At 42.8% G+C, this 14,211-nt stretch overlaps 1 protein-coding gene across 1 annotated transcript in view; it reads right to left on the reverse strand.

The window, feature by feature from the left end:
• Positions 1-5,065: 5,065 nt before the first annotated feature.
• Positions 5,066-14,211, reverse strand: part of RASSF8 (Ras association domain family member 8) — a 74,259-nt gene continuing 65,113 nt past the window's right edge. Inside the window, exons 4-6 of the mRNA XM_065742479.1 lie at positions 8,274-9,163; positions 7,169-7,313; positions 5,066-6,439 (exon numbers count right to left, since the gene is read on the reverse strand). Coding sequence (XP_065598551.1) covers positions 6,318-6,439; positions 7,169-7,313; positions 8,274-9,163 — 1,157 coding nt within the window. The 3' untranslated portion in view covers positions 5,066-6,317. The remainder of the gene's footprint in view (positions 6,440-7,168; positions 7,314-8,273; positions 9,164-14,211) is intronic.

A 14,211-nucleotide genomic window follows, 5' to 3' on the forward strand; every position in this document is an offset into this window, starting at 1 on the left:
ACTCGTTGACACTAGCTATGTTACCAAAGGCAGCAAGTATTTTCAAGAAGGACAATACTTGACAGTTACTAATTGCATCCTACTGCAGACACTACAGAACTTAGTTGAAACAATCATTAAAAATTGGGACTACAAAGAGATACCACCTAGCTGACAATGTTGTGACAGGCAGAACTGCTCAGAATAGCTTCTAAACAAAATGGACCATTGATCTACTCTGGTTTTGCAACTCATTAGTGGTCCAGCTACATTGAGCTAGTTAGGGCCACAGCACCACTTTGTTCTTCAAAGGCAAAGCAAAAAATCAGAACCAACAGCTGCACCACTACCTCTACTGAGCACACTGGGAAGCCTTAGTTACCACAAAAAACAGCTGGGTGACTCACACAGAAGCAGAAAATGGCATCTTTCTGGACAAGAGGTCCTATACAATCTTTCACAGCCCTGCCAGTATGAATGCTGCTAGCTAGGCCTTCATGACCTCGTCTAACTGTCTGTCAACAGCACTACTGCTGTTAGCTCATTTATCTTCACACCTAATGATACTGAGCTTCAGTTAGTTCAGGAAGAGATCTGTTGGGACATTAGACTAAGGACTGTATTTGGATAGCTTAAATCACTGTTCCCTGGCTGTGGCAAGTTCCCCTGATCAACAGCAACAAACTCAAACGATCTGCCATCTTCAGCACAAGAATTAACCTTGAATCAGGCCTTCAGCTCCCTGTTCAAAGCTTGATTTCCTCCTGCTGAAGCATACACACCTTGTATGTTTTTCTTTGAAGGTTCTGTATATTCAGTTCCCCTCTCTGATCATCTTCTAACAACCCCCACGCCTCTCTGCTTTAGAAGTTCTATTTCCTCTGAGTTGCTGGCCCATTGTCATTTGGGGATGAGTATGAATCTTAGTAGCAGTTGTTCAGGTAAAACCAAGCTCCATCTCCTTTTCAATTTCTTGGCTGTATTTGTATTGAAGATACAGTCTGCACAGGCTTTCTGGTAGAGGTCCCACACTGACTCAGGCACACATCCCCTGTTCTGAGGTAAACCGTCATCTGGGAGCAACCATTGTTGTAATGCTCAACACAACGCTGTTCCTGAAAGCATGTGAGCTCTAGACACACATCCTGTTCTTTGATGGTCAGAGTTCAGCTGTACATGAGATGTATGCAAGAGGTACAGTGCAATTCCAGCAAACCATGAACTGTAAAAGACCCAAAGTTTCAGAGGGGAATTTATTGTATGGGAGCATATTCAATATCTTTTGTCAACCATTCATGAGAATAATCAAAAATAGAAGCTTTTTAAATGACAAAATATAGTTACATATAGTACAGATTTTTATCTTGCATTGAAGCGGAGCAGTAAGAAAATGCTCATTTGTGTTTTCACAGTTAGTTGGCATTGCTTCACAATGTTAAAGCTTCAGCAACTCAAATCCTCCAGTCTGAGCCCCCCAGTGAGTAGTTTTACCAGGCGGCCGTATTCACGAGGGTGAATGTCCTCTGCATTTTGATACCTTTTTTTTTTTTTTTACTAAACATAGTGGATGTACTTGATCCATCTTGGAACTGTTTGTATTGTCAGAGGTACCAGATATGCTCGAAATGAAGCATCCCTGCTGCAACAGAAAGGCTTCTCTATCAGAACACGCTCTTAGGCCCAATTCAGAAGCACATCTACGGAATACTCGAGAATGTGCTTAAACCTTATTTGGTTCAAAGGACTCTGAATTTATCCTTTAAGACCACCTCTACTTGTTCTATCCCTCCTAAGCATTGCACATTGGTATGAAGTGTTAAAACAGTATTTGGTCACATCTGGAAGTTGCTCGCAACACTGCAAAGGATTTGAACATTCTTCAGCAGTCCATTTACTCAAGGCATTCACTGCATGCATGTATTTATGTATATACTACACACATACTCCCAGCCATCCCACAATGTTATTGCAATAATTCCTTGCCAGTAGAACAGCTTATACACCAACTTTCAGCTTTCTATAAACAGAAAAAAAAAGAAAAAAAAAACATCTGAAGAGAGCTAGAACAGCTTTCAATCAGTCACTATATTGGCATTGAAAGCTTTATTTTGAAAACTTTAAGCAGCAATACTGAATAAATAGAGTGATTGTTTTGTCATCTCCATACAACTGATGGCCTTCATCCAAAACATTAAAATACTGCAGCAAATAAACATGCATGTTTCAATGTTCCTTAAAAAAAAAAAGGTGTAATATAAAGTAACACTTTGACACTTATCAATGTTGATACAGTACAGACCATTAAAGACTCTTTTCTGGAAAAAAAAAAATCTGAATACAGTTTTGGTATTTACACGGATCATTAAGGCCCAATTCACTCAAGTTAATGCACATCAGGAATTCATATGCTTCAAGATAACTCACTAAAAATTACAAGATCTGTTTTTTGTTCGTACTCACGTGATCCCAGTTCACTAAAATCGAACTCTTCTCGCTAAAAAGAAGGCAATTATTGCCCCAAGAGGAGACTTGCTTCACTAAAAGGTCTTTTCCCTCTTACCTCACAATGAAAGCACGTTTGCATATTGCTAATGCTAGCGGTTGTTCTCTTGCTAAAGAATTTCCTTCCAGCTTGCTAGGGTTTATAAAAACAAGTAATCACAAAGCTAACGTAGCATCTTCAGAAGCAATTCAGGCACTTGGGAACCTAAGTCCCACTGAAGGATAATGGGAGGCAGGTTCCTAGCTCACTTTTCTAAGTGGGATTTGCATTTCTCCGTTGCTTGGGCATTTAGAACCTTTACCCTGGCATTACCCTATTGGCTTGTCAGTCAGCCACTCCCCCTTCCCCCAGCAACATAGCATCACCACCGAGAACAAACTGTACCCTCAAGGACCGGAGAGGTTAACAGTTAATTTCCATTAGTAATAAACTTCAGGAGTCCTCCATATAAATTCCATGTGCACTGGAAAACAGTGCGTGCCTGCGTAATTCAACTATTAAATGTGAACTATCCTATAACTATCATGCCAGTGTGTAACCTGGCACTTGTTAGAATTAGTGAGTGTAACTTCCTTTCTGCTAATGCCCCATGAGGAGGTTTGAAACACTTCTGAAAATGGATTTTTCCACACGTATCATAATAAAAAAAAACCCCACAGAGCGAGGTTCTGTAATTGATCACAAGCAAAAAACTCTTAACGCCGTAACGTGAGGAAATAGTTTCTAACTGTTGTACATTGCTGGATTTGCATTTAATGTGGTGGCATGCCATTTCTTTTCGGTTTATTTACAGAGAGGGTGAAAACGCTACAAAAACTGTAACCTGGCTGAAATTCAGTAAGCAACAGGAGTATGGAGGAAGGGAGTGGCAGATTTGTCACCGTCTCACAACTGGCAGGTTTGGACACAAAAGCCTCTCCTTTGCCACAGCAGTGGCTGAAGCTGTAAATGTTTTCTAGACCACCCTGACACACACTTAAGTCCTGACAAAGAAGGGTTCCCTTGGTGATGCAGTGGCTATTTTAAAGCCAGCTCCAGGCCGGCACTTTGGTCAAACAGCTGCTGCAAACAGCAGGTACCATTTTTATTTTTACTTTTTTAACTTCAAAGGAAAAAACCCTTCTTCGGTTCTACTAGGAAGCTGTAACTCGAGCCCTCCAAAGCTGCCCTTCCCTTTCCTTTCAATCCTTTCCCTCTTCCCTCTAACCTCAGGAATAACCTCACAGATAAAGAGGGCAACTTGTTTTAGGATCCAAGGGCCCAGTTCAGCTCCAGCTGATATGTGTGGGAGATGGACCAGTCACTTGAAGTCTGACAAAATCATTAAGTGGTACGTATGCTCATCGGCCTTAAACTGCTTCATCTCAGTACAAGGCTAAGATTGCAACACCTTTTCCTTGTGTTTCCCCCTGTCTCCGTGCAGCATAATTTGGGCCAGACTTTACAAGGTGCTGAGTGCCTCAGTTCTCTGGTGTCAAGAGGAGGTGCCAAAGATGCAAGATATTCACTGGAGAGGGCCATTTTTTTCTGTAAATTGAACCCAGAATGTAAGGCATATACGCTCAAGTACCTTGGACAGATATTGTCCAGAAACTATGTATATTTTACATTTTTTTTAATATATATATATATACACATATTCTCTTTTTTAATACAAATGAAGTTATGGGCACAGTAAACATGAGCACAGAATTGTGATAAACTAGCAGTAAAATTGTGAGCACTGTGAAGGTTCCTTGGATAGGAACATCTCATTTTCCAGTTTACTCACAAGGAAAAAAGAAGACCTGATAATTTAAACAGTAAAAATTCAGAGTCTGTTTGGAAAGATCCTTTATATATTCACAGCCTTATCTGTTGCTGTTAGTCTAAGTACAGCAGCATTTTTAGAATATATGATGCCATTAATAAGTGGAAAATAAAAATGCATTGAACACTCAAGAGTCCTTCATCTTCTCCTATGTCTTATAAAGCTTCTGTTTGCCTGTATGACTAGGAAGCTCTTATTAAAAAAAAAAAAAAAAGAAACTGAAATGAACATTTATCTGCACATCAGTAAATCAACACAAGAGGACGCTAGGAATTAAAAATTTTCTATGGCTAAAAAGCTTGGAGTTTCCTAGCAGTGGTAAAATCCTGGCCCTACCAAAGACAATGGGAGTCATTCTGTCACTGACTGAACTCTATGGTTTCTCTTCGTTTCTGTGCTCTGGGGACTCTTAACTTAAATCTTAAATTCTGCTGTGACAGCACTGTGACACCCTCTAACGTCACGGTAACCTCAAAGCAGTTTGAGCTGCTGTTAGAACAGGAAATCCAAATGCAACTAGGTAAGGTCCTTCCATTCTCTGCCTCATCCACGAGGCTGTAGCCCACTATCGTATATCAGGTGTCCCACTGATGCCAGTAACTTACTCTGCAAACTTGGTGTGCACGCTGCCAATCCAATTTCAAGCCCCATACCCGACATGCTACCTGGCACTATCTTTCTGAGCAAAAGCCATTTTGTCTAAACCCAGCTTTGACTGCGTTAGAGTAACATTAAGATAAAACGTTATCTCTCTGTTGGTTTGTTAAAAAAAAAAAAAACAGCTAGCTACGAGATCTTTCAATTTTCTGTCTGTATACTTCACGTTCTGAAAGTGACTGAGCAACAGTACATTTTCAAAGGGGTTCAAGTCTGCCATTTTACACTGGGGACCTGGAATGAAATTGGCCTAGCTCCGCTCAGGTCAGTAGCTCTGCTATCGACTTCATGGGACTCTGCCAGGTTTCTTCCCTCCATAAAACTTGGGTAAACTCTGGAAGGCTGGGAGAGGAGGCTCATTGGTGTTGTTTTGTTTTTTCTCCTCCAACGGCATGATTTACTGCAAAACAAGGACACTGTAATGACTACTGGCAGAAACAAAGTACAAAGTCACACACAGTGAAAGCGTCTTACTCTCTTTTGGTAAGATATATGAAGACAGCTTCTTACATTGTTCTTTTCTCAAAAGGCATATACAATGTGGCAAAATATTTCAAATATACATTCTATATAATAAAATATTATCTAACTAGTGCATCCTCAATCATATGCTGGAAATATTCTTACCAAGCTAAGGTTTCAATTCCATAAGTCTTTTGAACACTAGGTGCTTCGCTCAAGGCAGACTCAACAGCAAGTAAATCCCACAAACTCACTTTTCAAGCCTTGAAAGGTAGCAACGGAGGGAGCGTGACATGCGGCCCACAACAGAAATGAACACAGTCAGTGGTGAGAAACCATTGAAGAGGTTCAGCACACAACACAACTCTCTGCACTGCAAGGTGCTGCACTTGATCGAACGGTGGATGTTTGTGCATGCAAATTAAAGTCACCTTGTCAGACTGATGTACAACCATACACGATTATTCACAAGTTAAAAAATAAAACATATAAAAGGTCAACATTCACACGTCCATTGATTAAAAGGAATAAATTAAACCTCAGATCAGTTGCATACATGGTTTCCTTCCCCATCAGTCTGTTATTTATGCCTATACATGGAATAATACTTTCCCAAATGCTTCTGAAGTCGCAAAAACCTTCATTTGGTTTTGCGCTCGAGGTGTGTGACAGCAACTTCACCATTGCCAATTATGAATCGAGACAGTTCCTCCGTCTCTTCAGCATCAGTGCACAAGCTATGGCTCCAAGTAGTGTGTTCAAGGAAGACGACACAAAAAATAGGGTGGCTTAACTGAAAAAAAAAAAGAAGAAAAAAAGCTTCTTCCGTTGATCATTGGCAGAATAAAAGAAAAGTGTGTCTTGTCCAGGGTACCTTGCTAGGTCCTCTCCTAGAGGTATATACTGTCATACATAAATGCCCTCCGGGTTAAAACCAGACGACAGGGGATTCTGCAGAATCCGAAGGTTACTGGGGAGCTGCCTCGATGATCCAGGGCGCTTCAATGACCCCGACTGAAATGTCAGCTCTGCACAGGAAAGAGGACAGTTAGAAAAGTCATCATCAAAGGTAATGTTGCAGAACACCTCCCTTCTTCCTGCCAGTCAGTGTGGCTTAGAAAATAAACCAGTACTACATACAACAAACAATTCAAATGCCTGAATTGGAAGTGATGAGATCTGAGGTGCACGCTTCCTACTCGTTTCAAAATAGAGAGCTGTATCTGCTCAGTGTAATTACTCCCCCACGAGGAACACACACATAGATACACGCAGTGCATTTATGCAGTAGTGTGCAGAAGGAGCTTGTACCTATATATAACTCAAAGCCTCCTGCCCACTTAAATGACAAACTTCATACTCTTCAAATAGCGATGTTTAAGGCCTGGTTACCCGATCTTCTCTTCCCACCTCCCTACCCTATGACTTTTGGTTTGAAAGTTTATGGCTGAAAAGAATGCTGTAACAAATGTGTCCTGCAAGCAGACCAAGAGGTAAAATATAACACAGCAGATGCTGAGCCACAGCAGCTAAGTTTCTGCCTGTGCCACACTGAGAGATAAGTTACCAGTGCACTGTTTAATTTATAGCTTGCTAACCTGTTGGGATTAAGAGACATATTTGACACCATGCTCTCAATATTTTGCTAGCTTCTTTGCAAGCACAGCATTCACTTGACGTGCAAATGCTGGTATTAACGCAGTGGGTACACGATGCTATCCCCTTCTCCCACCCACCCAAACCACTGAGTGCTGCACCTCTCTCAAGCTCCACAGGTGGGGCCTCCACCTCAACAGGGTCTGCTGGCAGCACTGTGACCTTCGTTCCTGTTTGCTGGATAAACTGTTGGAGGTTGACCTGCCGCAGCTCCTTAGTCAGTTGCTCTAGTTCTTGTTCCCTGTCCTGCAAAGAAAGAGAAAACATATGCTGAGCAGAAGCAAGCACAAAGCAGCACTTCAGGACCCTATTTGCAGCTGGGCAAAATGCTGCTCCTCATTTCAATGAGGGAGTGTCTTATTTTTAAAAGCAAATGCAAATGAAAGAGTTGAAAGGTATTTTAACTCTTGTAATTTAGAAAGCAGGTCATCACTCACTATCACTTATTAAGGGTTACTGGTGGTCTACTTTTATAGCTTTTTGAACAAGCAGTTTTCCTGCCTCTGCCAGAAGTGTCCAGCACCACTTGGACAGCTCATTTAGTTCTTCTGTTCCTAAAAAGAGTATTTCCTTCCTCTTCCTGTTCTTTGGATTTTCTACATAGAGCCTAAATTCTTGTGGAAAGAACTGTCCAATCTGCAAGTGTTTTGTATGCTGAGGTCTAATCCAGCTCATTCACCAACTTCACAAGTACAGAAGATTACCATTCAGGCTCTTGCTGCATGCTCTGTGACTCTGACATGATATGCAGTACCTACAGCTCCAATAGATGACAGAATGACAGCCTCAGAATATCATTTTTCTTTCCCTTCCTGTGGTACTCGACAGACAGGAGGGGCTTTGCCTATTTGGCCACACAAGCAATGGGCAAGCTACCCAGGCAGCATGACCACAGGTAGCTCCTTTTAGTGAGTGTCCCTACATTTTTATTTTGGTGAGACATGGAGGGTGAGTCAACCTTCCTCTCCTTAATTAAGAAATAGAGCCTGCATACAAATAGGGAGAGGTTGTGTGTGACAGGTGCAATTCTAATCACCTGTTCTTCAAGAGAAGTCTGAAGAGCAATCTGAAAGTGGGAGCAACGTTTTCTTTCCTTTGTTCAAGTTCACCACTGCAAGCTTCTTACGCTTTTTTGATCACCTCAAAAATTCGTGACAATTACATCTTTGGCTGCTCTTTAACTACGGATAAGAAGGTTGCTCTTACCTGTAACCGCTTGGTAGCTTGGCCCAAAGATCTTTCTACTGCTTTGATGCCATTTTCCAGCCTGAGACTCTGCTGGCCCTGAATATCGATTTCACCTTTCACCTTCTCGATCTTTTCTTTCACCTCTTCCTCATTGACTTTGGATTCCTGCACCTCCCGCTGCAACTTCTCCGCCTCGAGGCCGCTCTCCATGTTGTGGATCTGGGACATGTAGTCCTTCAGCTTGCCCTCGCACTCCAGGATGCGCTGCCTCATCTCCTGCAACTGCTCCTTCAGCTGTTTCTCATTTTCCTGCTCGATCTGCAGCTCATTTTCCCAGAACTCCTCCTCTTCGATCTCGACTTCGTTTCTCTTGATCTTCTGCTCCAGCTTGAGGATCTCCTCCTCCAGGCTGGCATTGTACTTCTGCTCCCAGTAGCGGATCTCAGCCTCGTTGGACTCCAGCTGCTTCTCAATGCACTGCAGCTTCTCCGTCTGGAGGTGAATCAGTTTCTTCAGCTCATCCGCCGTCGTTTTGCAGTTGTTGAGCACCTTCTGCTTGAACTCGGACTCCTTGCTTTTCCCGAAGATGTCCATCAGCCCTTTCGCCCCGCCGGTGAAGGTCAGGGACTTCCTCTTGGGCTCCCTCCTCTTCATGGCTTTGTCATTCTGGGGCCGCAGCTTGGCCAGCGGCGGCAGGCTCTGCCGGTACAACGTCCTCTCAGGGATGCGAGCCACGCTGTCCGAGGTGGGCCGCTCGCTCAGGGAGGGCCCGGTGCGGCGCAGGATGAGCTGCACGTCGCTGGCGTACTGTCCCCACTTGTTGAGCGACACGATGGGGTTCTCGTGCGGTGCCAGGTGCCGCTCGGTGTCCCGCCACTTCTCGATGAGCGTGTAGCGCCCGGTGCGCCCTGCGGGACAAAGCACAGAGCCGTCACCGAGCGCCAGGGGGCGCCGCCGGATAAGGGCGCCGGCCTCAAAGCTCCCGTCCTCAAGGGGAATCCACCTGACCCACCGCATCGCTCAGGAGATGTGGGAAAGTCAACTGCTTTCAAAGGGTGCGTTGTCCCAGTAGATTTCTCAGCAGTTCCGCAATTACTATTAACCTCAAAAACACCGTTATCTGTTTTAATGCTATACCTACGTCCGCTTCTGCGCCAGATCGCTATTTCAGCGGCAATTTACATCAGCAAAGAAACCCTTAAACTGACAGTCGTTTGTGAGGTGGGGGGACGGGCTGCTGGGCACCCGGGGACCAAAGCACCTGCACTCACTTCTCGCTTAGGAGTGAGGGCTTCGACTTTGCACAAAAATCTCACTGAGAGAAGTCAGCAAAACACAGCAAGCAGCATGGGAACTTCATCCAACCGCATAATGCCTTACAAACACACGATCCCAGGTAAGTACTGGGGAAAATGCAAGTCTTCCAGCCTAGTAAGGCATTCGACCAATGCTCAAAAACAGATTTAAAAGTTGACTATAATGGAGTACTTCAAAAACAAATTCACTATGCCAGGATACAAACTCAGAGATTTCTGCTGACCCACAGTACTGTTCATTGATCCGTGAAGATTTATAGTCTGCAGTAGGCATCGGTGTTGTTAGAGGAAGAATAAAGCCAGTGCTGCTCACCACAGCACGCTAACAATAAAATCAGGAGAAGAAAAACAAAGTAAAAGTGCACTACAGAAGCCAGGACAAAGGTTGTATTTTACCACTCTATTTTGTTAAGCTTAAAAGCTTTCAGCTTTCATCCTGTAATGATGGTAATGCTACTAACGCTGTTGTGTCAGAAGCAGCCAGGTTCAAAGAAGTCTTAAAATTGTAAACAGGAGTACCACTCATGGAGTGATCAGCATGCAAGCTCTATTCACTATGCTATTAAATGCACTACTTAAAAGAAACGTAACAGGAGGCAAAAAAGAAAAGGGGGAGGGGAATAAAACTAACAATCTCAACCAAAAATGAAATAAGGAATTAAGCAAAGCGCTTGCCAAGAACTTTCCAATTTAGATTAGGGCTCCAAATCAACATGCAGTCCTCAAATAATGAACTCAGTGCTCAAAGCCACATAAAGGAAAGCATTTTGTAGAAGTAATATTTACACAGTTCAGCAGCCACACCTGGAGCGCAGCACCAGTCTAAAACAAAGCTGTCCTCGGCCGAGATCATTACCTAGGATTACTGCATCCAGGCTATTTATGACACAGTTCAACAATACCTGGACACCCACAACTGTGATGTTAGCTCGCATTAGAGGGGATTCATTCACAAATTAAAGGGCAAGCGTGCTGATTCAAAACTAATGACAGAACATTTAAGAACACAGACACCCGTATAACAAACTGCTGTTTGAGATGTGCTACCATTAGCATGGAGAGAGCAGGCTGCCCTGATGGCTGGCAAGGAACAGCTCAGTGCCTGCACGCTGCTGCTCCTCATTTGTGGTCCAAAAGCCTTCTGAAATAACTTGTGTTTATCCAGCACCTTGCAGAACTCAGTCCTCATTCATACAGATCTTGTTTAAAAGCTGAACTTGTTTGTTTTATGTATGCGCCCCATATGAGCAATCTGTGACGTTCATTAAGCCATATGGTGTTTTTCCAAGCTGTGTATTTAATACATTTCATTTCATGCAGTTTACAAAATATTTTCAGGTACAGCTAGATGAGCAGTGGAACAGTCAATTCAATGAGCTGCCAAAGCAATAAGCATATGCCTTGCTAGTGGAACCTTTACTTCAGAAAACACTTTTTTCCCCCTTTTTTTTTTGAAGAACACACACCATTAAAATGTACCAGATTATTTAAAATCATTGTACCAAAGAGAATGGTACAGGAAATAATCCAGTCAGCTCAGTGCTGTATTCTGTGCTTTCCTCCATTTGCTGGCCAGCTTCTCACAAATGCTCTGAGCTGTTCCACTGAACCTGACATGCACCATATAGCATTAACACCCAAAAAAATAATCAAGAATTCATATCTGCTTTGCAAAATTCATGTCTTACAAGCTGTAACTTCAGTATGTCTATATTTACATACATACAGCAGCCTGCATCTGCACACAGGTTTAGTATCATGGATAACAGGTTGGGGTTTACACCTAAAGTGACTCAATCACACACTCTCATCACAGGTTAATACAGAAACGTCTTCAAAACAACCTTTTCATTTTGAAAGGGAGAAAGAGGTCAAAAGAGGAAACGCTGACTCCAGAACTCTGACAGCCTGCAGTGACCCTGTGCACAACGGCTTGAATGCATCTTCCCAACACTACTGGGCATCACTTGCTCAGTGAGACATCCAAGAGCTTCCTGCAGCCAGGATCCTGGCTCAGCCACTGCTCCTTTGCCATCAAACACCGAGGATCTGAATGCTCAACACATGCACTGCAGAAGTAGTCTTAAGTTTGGGATTGAGCTAATTTGGTAATTTAAACACAGATTCCATTAAAATGAACTGTGATTAAAGTACTGAAATACAGGAACTATGTAATTGAGCTTTATTTTTTTTTAGACTCTCAAGGGGTAGACATTTTAATTATGCTCCATAAAGATAGTAGAACATGTAACTATTATTCACCTAGGGCATCTCTATAGACATTGGTATTTTGCAGCTGAAAGAGTAAACGAGTGATCCTTCTGCAGCCAAAAATCAAAATGAAATGAAAAGGGAAGCAGCAGGAGCAATGTACCTCATGTGCCACTTCTGGCAGGACACTATCTTGAGTGGCCATCTATACTGCTTTTCTGGACAGAAATGATTCACCCCTTCTCTTTGTGACACAGAGCACGATGCTCCGCACGCAAAGCATTTCAGGGACAGGCACTATGCTGTTTCATACAGTCACAGAACCATTAGGCTTGGAAAATACCACTAAGATCGTGAAGTCCAGTCATCAGCACATAACCACCACACCCACTAAGCCATGTCCCACAGTGCCACATTTACACGCTTCTCAAACACCTTCACAGACAGTTACTTTACTACTTCCCTGGGCAGCCTGTTCCAAAGCATCACTGCTCTTTCTGAGAAGAAATTCTTCCCAATGTCCAACCCAGTTGTCTGCCAGCACAACTTCACACCATTATCTCTCATCCTATTACGAGTTACCAGGGAGAAGAGACTAGCCCCAACCTCACCACAGCCTCCTTTCAGGGAGGACAATTTTAATAAACCCAATATGATTTCAGCTCAGTATCTCTGAAATACGAAACTGACATTTCATTCATCACTGTACTTAACATCCATAGCAACTTTTTAGAAAAACTGTTCTTGCTGCCTCAGAACTCATACCCAAGAATGATTAAAATTGAGGTTACAGAGTTTGTGTTACTCACATTTCTTAACTCGTCCCCCGTTTTGCATTTATGGGTATCCATACCTTAGAAGTCATTTAAAATCAAAGCAGTAATCCAGTGCCAGAAAAACAAACTCACAGGAAGAGATAGGCTCAAATCTAATGGCTGCAAGGGCGGTCTGCCTGGTTCACTCAGGCCAGCTGTGTTGGCAATGTGTTTACATGTCCTTATCAGGCCTGACGCCACTGTTTTTTTTACTATTAACCTTCCTCTTCAAAGAGATACACCAGCTTTGATTGCAATCTGACAAAACAAAGCACTTGCAGTCAGTGCATCTTTTCAGCTGCCTTTCATCCAAGCACTCTGCAGTAATGCCCCCACGTTAGACCCATTGCCTAAATAGGTAAAGCAACACGGGCCAAGCTGGGGAAGCAGCCCAGCAGCAAGACCAGCAAGGCAGATAAAGCAGTGCAGGTCTCAGCCAGGCATGCCACTGCCACAGACAGACCCTGTCAGCAGAGGTGACAAAAAATCATCCCACTGAGCCACTCTGCCTTCAGGCACTGTTATTTTAACTAGAAAACCCTAACGTTCCTATGATTGAACCACAGGATCCCCACTGTACACAGCTACTTCCTATTACCCCTGTTGATGTTGCTACTTGAAACAATAGAGAATTAAATGCTGGGGTCAAAAATAACTCATGTTTATCCTCATGATTAGTTTGATATTTGAAAACTTCAGCTTCTACACAATAAATATTGTTCCCTTCTTCAAATCCTCCTCAGGCTCACTGTACAATTCAGCTCAGCCTCAGATTCTTTTCTCTCGCAGTGTACGACAGCCAGCACTGGCACTTGCTTTAGCAGAAGTTCTCTGCAGCTCTCACTGACAGTGCATCCCAATACTAAGCCAATCTTCCACATCCTTTTTGTTCCTCACACTCTCTCAGACTAAAACCCTGGGTGTTTTCTTGCCTTGAAGGGATGAATGTGGAAACATTATTTGGAAGAAGGGATGAATGTGAAAACAGACGACGCTGCGGCAGCGTGACTTTTCCAGACACAACTCTGGCTGAGCCCTACAATGCTATACCACACGGTTAAAACAGTATGAACTAATCTTCACTCTATTTTCAAAAACTCATGCCATTCATCTTTGAGGGAAAATACTCAATTGCACCAAAACCCAAAAAGTTGACAATGGCATTTGTTTGGTTTTGAGGAGACAGCTGTACTTCTTGTTCAGCACTGCTCTTATTCTCCTGATATTGTGCTACAGACAGAAAACCAAGACCCACAGAGCTACTTAAAGCAGTTCTACTATTTATTTTTTTAATTATTTTCCAAAAAGAAAAAATTATGAGGAGGACAGAAAACAAACTGCATTTCAGTTAGAAATCCAAGCTTCACCCCTCCCATCTTTCTAGGGACCAAATGTCATCTGGGCTACAGAAGACATACTTCATTCTCCCAAGGAGAAAGAAATCATAAGACACACAGCAAAAAAGCCTCACGGGTCTGGAACTGGAAGACCACTACTTCTGAAGAAAAAGAGCAAGTGTATTTGTGACTGCACTATTCATCATCTCACCACTTTGAGGCATTTTTTATTACTAAGATCTGAATGGAAAACAACTAGCAAAAGTTGCTGCTGTTA

The sequence above is a fragment of the Cyrtonyx montezumae genome, unplaced genomic scaffold (genome assembly GCF_038088225.1).
Source record: "Cyrtonyx montezumae isolate F1298 unplaced genomic scaffold, pur_monq_1.0 scaffold_3, whole genome shotgun sequence".
In the NCBI taxonomy this organism is placed as follows: Eukaryota; Metazoa; Chordata; class Aves; order Galliformes; family Odontophoridae; genus Cyrtonyx; species Cyrtonyx montezumae.